Source organism: Aegilops tauschii, chromosome 5 (assembly GCF_002575655.3).
Source record: "Aegilops tauschii subsp. strangulata cultivar AL8/78 chromosome 5, Aet v6.0, whole genome shotgun sequence".
In the NCBI taxonomy this organism is placed as follows: Eukaryota; Viridiplantae; Streptophyta; class Magnoliopsida; order Poales; family Poaceae; genus Aegilops; species Aegilops tauschii.
The window spans coordinates 220322731-220333871 of NC_053039.3; the positions used below are offsets into that span (position 1 = coordinate 220322731).

At 41.6% G+C, this 11141-nt stretch overlaps 1 protein-coding gene across 1 annotated transcript; it reads right to left on the reverse strand.

Annotated features, from left to right (window-relative positions):
* Positions 1 to 547: 547 nt before the first annotated feature.
* LOC109752007 (uncharacterized) lies at positions 548 to 10276 on the reverse strand. The gene is made up of 25 exons (XM_020310874.3): positions 9864 to 10276; positions 9323 to 9488; positions 9073 to 9192; positions 8845 to 8978; positions 8497 to 8656; positions 8353 to 8420; positions 7879 to 7977; positions 7599 to 7714; positions 5686 to 5860; positions 5506 to 5616; positions 5340 to 5418; positions 5105 to 5248; positions 4915 to 5028; positions 4599 to 4717; positions 4351 to 4433; positions 4154 to 4272; positions 3929 to 4049; positions 3704 to 3841; positions 2760 to 2856; positions 2551 to 2676; positions 1861 to 1953; positions 1675 to 1780; positions 1428 to 1573; positions 1271 to 1351; positions 548 to 1073 (listed from the first exon to the last, which is right to left on the reverse strand). Exons 1-25 carry the CDS (start codon positions 10170 to 10172, stop codon positions 948 to 950), a joined length of 3150 nt encoding a protein of 1049 aa, XP_020166463.3. The 5' UTR covers positions 10173 to 10276; the 3' UTR covers positions 548 to 947.
* Positions 10277 to 11141: the final 865 nt, after the last annotated feature.

Genomic DNA, 11141 nt, shown 5'->3' on the forward strand with positions numbered 1-11141 from the left:
GGACGAGCAGGAGCTCCTGGTCCACCGGATGGTGCCGGGAAGTTCAGGCGACGCCGCAGGTAATCGCGGCGGGAGGGGATCGCGACGACACATGTTTGGGCAGGGGCGAAGTAGGTACTTGGTGTCGACGGCGACAGATTACTTCCTGGTGGGCGACGAATCACGCAGCTGGGCGGCGCCGGCCCCTGGCGACAAGCGCGCGACGACGGAGGAAGAAGACAATGGCGGAGGGACTTGTTTGAGATGGTTTTGAAATTATGAGGTCTTTTTTACAAAATTACCAGTGAACTGCGCGTACAACAATAATTTCGGGACAGAGGGAGTACTCATATGGAGTAGAGATCTTGTCATTGTTTATAGTTTAGACCATGAATTCAGCCAAGTATCAAACTCGGGTCTGACATGCGATCAATCCATGTCTTGGACACCGCCTGTTGACCGCTGAGATCTCACCCGCCTTTGCTACAATTCCGAAGCCCCTCTCTCGCTGCTACGCTTCACCAGATATGTGCAGTTGGCAAGGGCTAGAATTGTAGAGAGATACATCTACTGAAGAATTTCACAACACAAATGAAATAGGCCATTTCCAAGTATAACAAATTTTACATGAGAATTCTGCTTGGCATAGACGAATGCAAATTTCCTGTAACCCTGCGTTTAGTAGCTGCTCGGTTTTGATTCCTTTTTTTTTTGCTGAAATGAGTAGGAAATAGAACTTCATCGCTATACTTTTCTGGAACTCAGAATCAAAATTTGGATACAGATTTTTGTTGACTTGATCTTCCAATTGGAGTTACAACAACCACATGATATCATCACGACTTTATACATTGCTTTGCTGTAGAACATGTTGTCCACTGGCTCTGGGTCTTCCTTTCTCTAGCCAGTGGCAGAAAATCAGCCAGGAGTCCTCTCCTGCACATCAGCAAACTCCCTCACGCAAAAGCTTACTCAAGCTTTGGTGCTTTGAGAAGATGTACACTCCTCACCAACCCTTTACCCACATCTCCAACCTCCTTGAGTATAGACGTTGGATCCAGCATGGCTTCATCATCCTCATCTCTGCCACGCTTCTGTCATAATAACAACACAAAATCAAGTCAACTTACATACCTGGGATATGCCACAACCTAAAAAGCTCGGCATGATAAAACATTTATTAGCAACAGATACGGGTACATAGTATTTGAGTAAATGGGGTATCTACTTGTGGGAAGATTAAAGTGAAGAAACGGTCATCTACAACACAAGCAGTCAGTGAGAAAAATACCTTTGAGCTCTCCCATGTAAGACCAATTGCGTCCCCTCCAATCGAATCGTGCCACAATTTGAAGGTCACAGGGAATGCACACTGTACACAAATTGGATTACATACTTAATGGATTAACATATCTTATGCAACCAAAGCTTGATAGTTTCGATTTTACCTTCAAGTCTCGCAAGAAGTAGGCGGTAGGGTCAAAATTCACCAAAAGTTTATCTCTTGTGTCATGCAAGCTTCTCACAACACTTTTACTGAGTGGCATATAAGGGTGGAAATCATTGCTTGGTTTGCCCTGGATTACTAACTTACCTGCAAGGTTGTTCCGGAAGTTATTTGCATCAAGAATACATGACACGAGTTGAATTTCATCTAGTTTCTGGTTAGCAACAAATATTAACATCTGAACTAACCGTTAGGAATCTCAGCAGGAAAAAGAACATGGTGAGGACGGCAAAGCTTCTCTTTATGGAGGAGTATAACAGCGTCATAATTGCTTAAAGGTGTTCGGTAGAGGCACTATAGCAAATGAAAGCGAGTGAGAAAATCAAAACCTAATGAGACAGTGAACCAATCAAGTGATGACAGAAAAACCTTACCTCCCATGTATATTGGCCTGATTGACCATGGATGATAAGATTTGTTAACAGCTCGGCGCTGCTTTTAGCGTAAGAAGCTATCCGTTTAAGAACCTATGGTTAAATGAACAGAAGGTGAATGAATAAAATAGACCCATTTGGTTCTGAAACTGTAATTGACTAGCAATTATCATAGATGCATCTCCGGCAAAAGCCTTATATGGCATTTCCCCGGATTATGACATTTCTTGTCACCCTTCTCCTGCAATTGCTGGTTATGTCATATAGGTGCTTCTCATGCAGAAATACCATAGAAGTTGCACTGACAAGAACGGTAATTCTATGGAGCAAACATTGCCCAGTCGTTCTTCGCGACGCAATGTGCGCCACCCAATTCAACGATCAGCCCCACGCACGCGTGATCGTGACCATGCATGATGCCAGCACAACCTTTGTTCCATCGCACATGTCATCGTCGTGTTGTACTGTATCGCGCGCTAGTTGATTCCGACAAGAGATGTCATACAGATGCTTTTCATGATATTGAGACAAGATTTGACACTTAAACATTGGGAAATGTTGTTGATGCACAAGAATTGGAGATATAGTGCATGATTTCCCCATTGACCTTTTGTAGCTTTATCATTGATGTAGACTTGAATTCTATAACAGTAACTAGCTTTACATCTGTACAAAAAGATAAACACCTACCGACTTGCTTGGTGATTGTTTTGTCCACGCTTCAGATGATTTATCATATGACGTAGCCAGAAACATTGCAGGCTCTATATCATGAGGATTTTGTTCATAAGATCTTCTGCTCAGCATAAAGTTTTCCTGCGGTTGCATCTCTCAATATGTTAGCGGCTTGACAGCTTATTCAAATGTGAAAAGATAAAAAAGAGAACCAGAGGACAAACATTGATTTCTTTCTCATCCTTCAGGTTGAAGTCATTATTTATGTCCACAATCATGGGTGAAAAGGTCCAGTCAAAACTAGATAGCAACCGCAAGAACCTGTCAATTTTTTAGTAACTGGTCAGAGGACATATAAAGGTTTCATGTGCCTGCGAGACCAGTAAAAAAATATAACCGGCTACTGAAATAGGTGAGAGAGGGGGTGGTACCCAAACTTTTCTGAGGTAACTAATTATTAAGTTTCATGCACCAACCAGTAGAACCAAAAGTCCGAACTGATGGAAAAGGTTGCGCAATCCACAAATACTTTAACAAGTAATAACATCATGGGCTTATGGTAAATTTATTTGCAAGAACATATAGTACTACATCCGTCTAGGTGAATAAGTCCTTCACGTAGTTCTAGGTCATCGATTTGAGGAATTAAATATGTGTTATATGTCATGAGAAGTATATCACTAGATTTCTACACGGATGTAGTTTATAAATATATATTTTTTGTCACATATAATACATATTTAGATAATTAAATCGCTGACCTAGAACTACGCGAATGACTTATTCACCGAGACGGAGGTAGTAGTAAAGGTTCTGTTATCTTGGAGCAATTATTACAAGTCAAAAGCAATAGCCAGGGTCAGTATTCCAACACATATCTTAAAGTCTGTTGCTGGACCACCTTTATATCAAGAAAAAGCATATTCTTTAATAGTCCTTATCAAAACATTGATATCGCTCACCATAAAGCTAAATCTTGGGTATTAATTTTAGAACAAAAGCATGTATTAAAATAGATATTTAGGAGATAAATTATTGTGTTCTTCATTCTATTTTTTAACAAATATGTTTGCTTCATGTTCTGTTCTTATATGACACAAAACAATGAAACTGACAAGTATGGAGTAGTAATATTAAAAGTAAGGTTTAAAAGATTACAAAATTGTACCTAAGGAACCCAGTAACCCGTGAAGAGGGGGCATGGAATGGAAACGGCCTCAAAAATAGGTAGGCAGCCACCAATTCAACCGCCTCCTCTGAGATAAATGAAGAGAATAGATGTGCGGAAATCCACCTTTTTGCTAGCCTTTGAAACGGAAAGAGCATACCATAAGATATACTAGGGTTTCAGGAATGCTGCGTTAACTAACAATTTCGAAACCTTAATAATTACCTCACTACCGGCCCATACGCTTGGTAAATACCATGCAGACCATTGATCATACTTGAGTGCTGACTACGAAAAAAGAGCTCCTTATCTTCTGATGGAGCACTTTGTATGTTACTGTCTCCAGCTGAGATAAATAGATAAAATTATGGAATTGGCAAACTGCGTGAACTTTTTGCATAAGTCAGTTAAAAAATAAGAAATAAAAATCATAGATAATGAGAAGTTAACCTTGCTTTTGTACCACCAAACCTCTCTCATGAAATATTTTGAGCAAAAATGAATATCCAGATGTAAGAACATTGACCTCGTCTTCACTGGCTGTAACAAACATTCCTCGATCCTCCAGACTGGCATAACACCGAATTTAGCCAATGAAGTGGGAACTGAACATAAGCAAGAAATAGTTCATCAATGATGTCACATACCTTTCACCAATTCTTAAAAGAAATGCAGACTTTGTCTTCTCCATGGCTACAGGATCCAAGGGCCAGTTACCAGATCCCTCTAGCTGTTATTGAAATGGGGGTAAAAGGAAAGAGATTTGTGAAAAGAAACTCTAAAATGAAGAATCGCTAACAGACACATATGGAACATGACATGGAAGGTATCGAGCAGTCAAGCTCCATAAATAATTGCCCATTGTGATATTTAACACAACTAATGGGCAGCATACCTGAATCATGACTTCCAAAGACCGAACACAAGTTGCTGCAAAATTGGGCAGCCTCTGAGAACTCTTTTCATATGCCAACGGATGAGGTTCAGGGGGGAACACAGAAGTGTGCCTAAAGGCTGGCATAAGCAAAAGTTAAATAGTAAGAAAAATGAACAGGGTATGTAAATACTCCCTTCATCCCAAAATTCTTGTCTTAGATTTGTCTACATATGGATGTACCTATTCACGTTTTAGTGTTAGATACTTCCGTATCTAAATAAATCTAAGACAAGAATTTTGGGACAGAGGGAGTAATAAATTTATTCTGTCAGACCTGAGTCTAGAGGTTGCACAGTAGATATTTTAAGAGGAACATCATCCAATAGACGCAACTGCTTAGCTAAAGTATCAAAGGCTTCAAGCAAAGCTCCAGAAGATGACACTGGATCTGCATAATTCCAATTAAACATGATTTAAATCCGAAACTCAACATGTGAATCACAACATATAAAGCTTAGCTTTACCTTGGCCACCAACCAAGAGACAAAAGTCAAGCTGATCAACAACATGAGTGAGATCTTCCTGCCGCAACAGCAAATGCTTGCTAAGCACATAATCAGCAATTCTTTTGATGATTGTATGCCTCTCCCAAGTCTCCGTTTCCCACACTACAGTTTAGTAAGTAGAATCCATTAGTATCAAGTATTTATTCAACTAGTGTATGCTCTTTCACTGGCAATGGCAACAAAAATGCAATACCTGTGCTTTCAGCAATAGCCCCATCTTTAAATCTCCTAAGTTCAGCTTTCTCTCCCCAGAATTTCCTAAATTTAATAGCCTTGGGATTAATGAGCACAATACACGTGTGTTAGACTACAGTAATTGCAGTTGATCATTATTCTGTAATCTATAAAATGGAAATCACCTCATCACGATTTTCAGGATTTGGACCAATATCGACAAGACTATAACTCTTCTCCAACAAGCTAAGCATTACACCAACAATCAGTGGGCTGCTACCAAACTCTGAGAAGCCCTATAAAGCTGTGTTTGTCAGTAGATTGAAACGCAAACATAAGTGTTATGGTACACAAATGTCACATACATCCATTATATTCCATTCAGAAGGTGTGCTTCTCCACAGAACGCGGATCATCTTTGTTCTATCTGTAAGTCCTTGTTGCAGCAAGGACTGAACATCTTTTTCAAGTACTCGCCATGATTCATCATCCGAGCAGAAGCTTAATGCAGTAACTTTAGAGTTCCCCTTCAAGTTAATCCTGACAGTGAAAACAAGAAGGATCACATGAGAACTTGATAAGCTAGCTTTAAGTCTTAAATTAGGACTGGATAGCAAATTGAAATTTCAAAATTTGCAAACATTCTTAGAATTATGGTAGTAAGGGGAAATTAGCTGATTATGACAATAGCAGCAAAGATGTGCGGTAATGCTAGCTCTAAATATGGTTCCTTTTGGGAGACATGTGATCAAGTTACAGAGCAAATTCTTCAGCTTTGCCTCCTGCTCCATCAGAAAGGGCAACTCTGTCCATCTTTGGCTTGACAAATGGAATGGTTCAGCCTCTTATCTTAAGGACCTCCTACCGAGGCTTTACTCTTTTGCGTGAACAACTACCTTTTAAGTTAAGCAGGCACTAGACATGAATGACCTTCTGGACCTGTTACAACTACCACTTTCCTCGCAAACCTTTCATGAGTTTCTTATGTTCAGTAGCATCCTCCAGAACATCCAAAATTAACAATGAGGGAGATGACTTTGGAGCTACTCTTAGGGGAATGATCATTACTCCTCCACAAAAGCGTATTCCCAGTCATTTTCTCACAATCAAGCTCCTGCAATTCTCATTTGGGTTTGGTCGTAGTCTACGGCAAAGCTCGAAGGCTTTGCTTGGCTCCTCCTAAATAACAGATTAAATACAAGAGATTTTCTGCATAGAAAGAACTTCCGAGTATCTGATTCCCTATGCTGTGTTCTCTTTCAACGGGATCTGGAGGATCATCGTTTCCTATCCTGTCCCTCCAGCAGGGAGCTGTTGGCATAGAATTGGCATCCACCTTAATTTTATCAATAATACCTCCAAACATTCTCCTGTACCACAGCTACCTTTGGGAAGGCTTTCTTCATGGAAATTATGATCACTGCATGTTGGTGCATCTGGAAGCAAACAATATTAGCCCTGCCCCCCAAAGCTCATGGTTCCGATTATTTAGGAAGGAACGTCTTCTGCTTACCTTCAGCTCAGGGTCTCCCCAGCTAAGGCTGGTGTTTTACACCTATGGCTTTAGCAAAAGTGCTCTTTTGATCCTGAGCTCACATGCTCCCTGATGACCAGTTTAGTTGGTTTTCCCCTTTGCAACCCCCCCCCCCCCCCCCCCCCACACACACACACACACTCTGTGTTTTTCTAGATATGTTCAACAACAATAAAGCCTTTAGTCCCCAAACAAGTTGGGGTAGGCTACAGCTGAAACCCATAAGATCTCAAAACCAACTCATGGTTCTGGCAGGTGGATGGCTATCTTCCACGCACCCCTGTCCATGGCTAGTTCTTTGGTGATATTCCAGTCCTTCAGATCTCTCTTAACGGACCCCTCCCATGTCAAGTTTGGTCTACCCCGACCTCTCTTGACATTTTCAGCATGATTTAACCATCCGCTATGCCCTGGAGTTTCTAGATATGTTCAAATTAATAAAAAAAAATAGTGTCAGGGCCTCCCCTACAGTTTCCCAGTCAAAAATGTGCAGTGGAAAATGGCATCTAAGTTGAGGCTGGCAAATGGGAACTGGGAGCACTTGTCAAGTTCCAACATTTGTGAACTATGTAGAAATTTAAAATATATAGATGGAATAATCATCATTTCATCGATGTCTTCCAAAATCAATCACTTGCTCACTCAAACATATAGCCATGCAAATAGAAACTCCAGTGAAAGAGCATAATGCAAAATTGCAATATACATGAGAGTGACAAAACATACTTGCTTAACTGAACATACCTCAAACATGAATCAAACTTAGCACCAAAATCAACTTTGGTCATAAAAAGTTCTTCAAATCCACCATCTCTGCATTTATCAAGGCAATTAAGTGTGCAAGCTGCCTCATCTTGGAGCTGAATAAGAAACGATTCGGTGTAAGATGGAGACTATAATAGACAAAGAAAATTGCAAGCTTAACAATTGGGGTGAGTAATATTCTGAACATATGGAGTAGATGCATACATATACATGAGATGTGGAATTGGTGTTCATAGGGTACTTTCATAGTCAAACCTACCTCTGAAAAGGCTGACTTCGTCATCCGAAATGCCAGATTGACATGGCCAGATACATCACATATGGCAACATCAAATGTTTTCAGCAGATGAGCAATGCCCTGAAAAATTCATGGATCAGAAGATCATAATAACTGAATATTCAATATTACCCCACAAATTATTAGCACTGCGTGCAAAAATTCAATCCAGAATTATCCGTCATGCACCAAGATCTATACTACGAGCGGAGGGATTACCAGCCTACTGTTATTATTGAATTACAGGCAGAGGTGCGCCTGACCACCAATTTCATTGTTAGTATAACCAGCTACGCATACCTAAGCTTGGGATGCCAATTTTTGACCATGTTCACACTAAGGCAAATAACTTATCTGGAGAAATTATGATTCTATAAGGAATATTACTCCTGTTATTCTAGGGGAGCTGGCCTAGACAATAATACAATTATTTGGGGATTAAGCTATATATCAGACCTCTTTGCTGATAGTACGCTTCTTCATTGGCTGAATCACCAAGCCCTTCGACCACATCTTCGAAGTTGCTACAAGCAAACAGAGATTGATATAGTAAACGATTAAACATAAATGAAATATCAACTTTCTGTTGCTTGGATGTACCAAAAAAATTGATTGCAACACGGAAAATTTGTCTTGTGGTCATTGATCTATTAATTATACTTCCTCCAGAGTCCAAGGTAAGAAACACAAGGATGGCAGATATTAAGTATCCATTGAGGCAATCATGTGAATATATTGAAGTTCTTTGACGTGCCCAAACCTGCATTTCAAACTAAATATTAGATTGCCATCCAGGAGAAAACCAATAAGTAGACTTCTGCTGCACTGTCAATATAGAAGTATTTCCTCATCAGACAGTTGTTGAAGGGGTTACTAGAAACCCCAGACATGCAGACATTTGATCCATATTTTTTATAAGAAATATGAAACTGAGGAAGAACTCCTTACTTTTAGTAAAACCAATGCCTCTTGCAAGGTTTTCCAATTTGCAAAGGTGCTGCCGGTATATTCTGCATTTTCCTCCAGAAACATATCCTCCAATATGCTGTTATTATACCTAGGTGTCGGTTGGTTTATGCCATCTGTGATGCAAATCTGATCAGTTGCTTATAACAAATATTCCTATATTCAAGGCCAAAAGTATGGGTTCAGATGATTCTAAAGCAAGCAGTTTACCTTTTGTATATGCACGGACATTGTTTCTTGTTGACAGATTTAGCTTTGAAAGATCAAATAAAGAGCTTGCCGTCGGGATAATCCTGACATAGAACCCAGGAAGTTCTGCAATTTCTGTTGCTGTGCGAATGGAAGTATTGAAAAATAAGAAGAGAACGCAAGGACCACACATTTAAGTGCATGAGTATTAACCTTGAATGCACACTGAAGTAAAAAGAAATGAAGCGCAGTAATTTGTTTGAACAACAACCTGGATATACATGGAGGACAGGCTTTCGTGCCTCATCTTGGAAGGTAGACCATGAAACCTTACGGATTAAAGGAGAAGACCTCAAGCTCTTCTCGATGACGCAGAGGTAAAGACACCTCTTTGCATGGTACCGGTGATTCAGGAAATCCTTTTCATGAAAGCATTCCTATAAAAACAGCAAAAATAAATCATTAAACCCATACTGCATAATCACAGATAATGGTAGGCCAAAACCTCGATAGAAGCTTAAAACAGTATGAATATAACTGTATTTGGAAGGGTGGCGATCACATGCCAATTTGTGCAACATCCAAAATGATACCAAGAACTAGAGTAATATTTGAAGTAGGTAACATCTGGTTCCGTTAGATTGACTAAAGGGCCTCGCTCCATGTAGAGTAGACACGTTTGTACTTATAATTTTGTGAACCAACAAGAATTTTTGTTGACAGGATTGAATTGGACATCATAGCATAGTTGAGAATCCTCTGTGCCGGTTTTCTAAACTAATAAATTTACTAAAGCAAAGTGAAACACATACCTTAGGCAAGCGGACGAGAAGGTCAGCGGCGACGTCGGGTCTGGTGACCGCGCCGGCCGCGTGGCTCCCGGCGAGCCGCACCACCTCCGGCGGCCGGAAGGAAAACGCTAGCTTCTCGGCCGCGAGGCCCAGGTCCCTCACGAACCCCGAGGCAGCCTCCGCCGCAGCCTGCTGCGGCGGCACGCTCTTGATGAGCTCCCCGACGGCGTCCGTGGCCTCCCCGGCGGCGCGGAGAGAGGTAGCGCTCGGCCGCGCTTGCTTGAGGAGCTCGGAGAGCTTGAGGTCGATGGAGTACTCGGCGGAGACCATTGCGGCTTCGGTGGTCGGTTGCCGGCGGCGGGAAGGCAAAGAAAGGGCTTTTGGGGGTTTAGGGTTTAGTTGAACCTCACCATCATTTTCCTCCTAGTAGTTGTACACTGCGAAGAGCCCATGAGCTAGTCCGTGAACTAGCCTGTAAATCGGAACATACCGGCCCGTTACAAATGTTGCGCACGCACCCGCCCAATTAGGAGCAGAACTGCCCTAAAAAAAATATAGCAGAATGGGCCCTATGAGAGAGAGAGAGCACAAAATATTTTTTTCTTGAAACGGAACACTGGGATTCCATACTTCACACCGGTATAGCGGAATCGCTGGCCCTCAGGACAGAAACATCGTCAGGGAGTGCTTCCAGCCAGAGCTGTCTAACAGCTTGACATAGGTGAGCATCTAGAGAGTGCGCTAACTTATTACAACCCCTTGGGGCAAAATTAAAAGTACAGACATTAAAATTCTGACGAGCAAATATCTTAATCTCCCTAAATAGAGTTCCCTCGGGTGCGAGATCGTGCTCATTTCCTTGCAGTGCACGGGCCGAAATCTGACAGTCAGTCTCCATCTGAACATTCATCATACCCCATTGTACCGCCGCATGTAATGCCTTCATGCAGGCTGTCGCCTCGGCCTGAACGGCAGTCCCAACATACTGCATCCTGCCAGCCCCTGAACCCATTACCTCGCCATACCAATCACGTACGGCGAATCCCCAGCCACCACTCTTCTGTTGATCATTGAACGCCCCATCGACGTTGATTTTGAGATTTTCCCCTGTCAGACGCTTCCAAACTTGCAGTACACTTGCAGCCGGCTGACCTTTGTGCTTTGTGCATAGCAGAAGAGATTCATAGGCCCAGTATCTGATGTTTCCTTCTAATTCCTCAACATGTCCCACTCTTTCGCCAGCGTTCAGCTTATTTCGCCGGAGAGAGAGAGAGAGGGGGCACAATTGCCCCCTAGGGA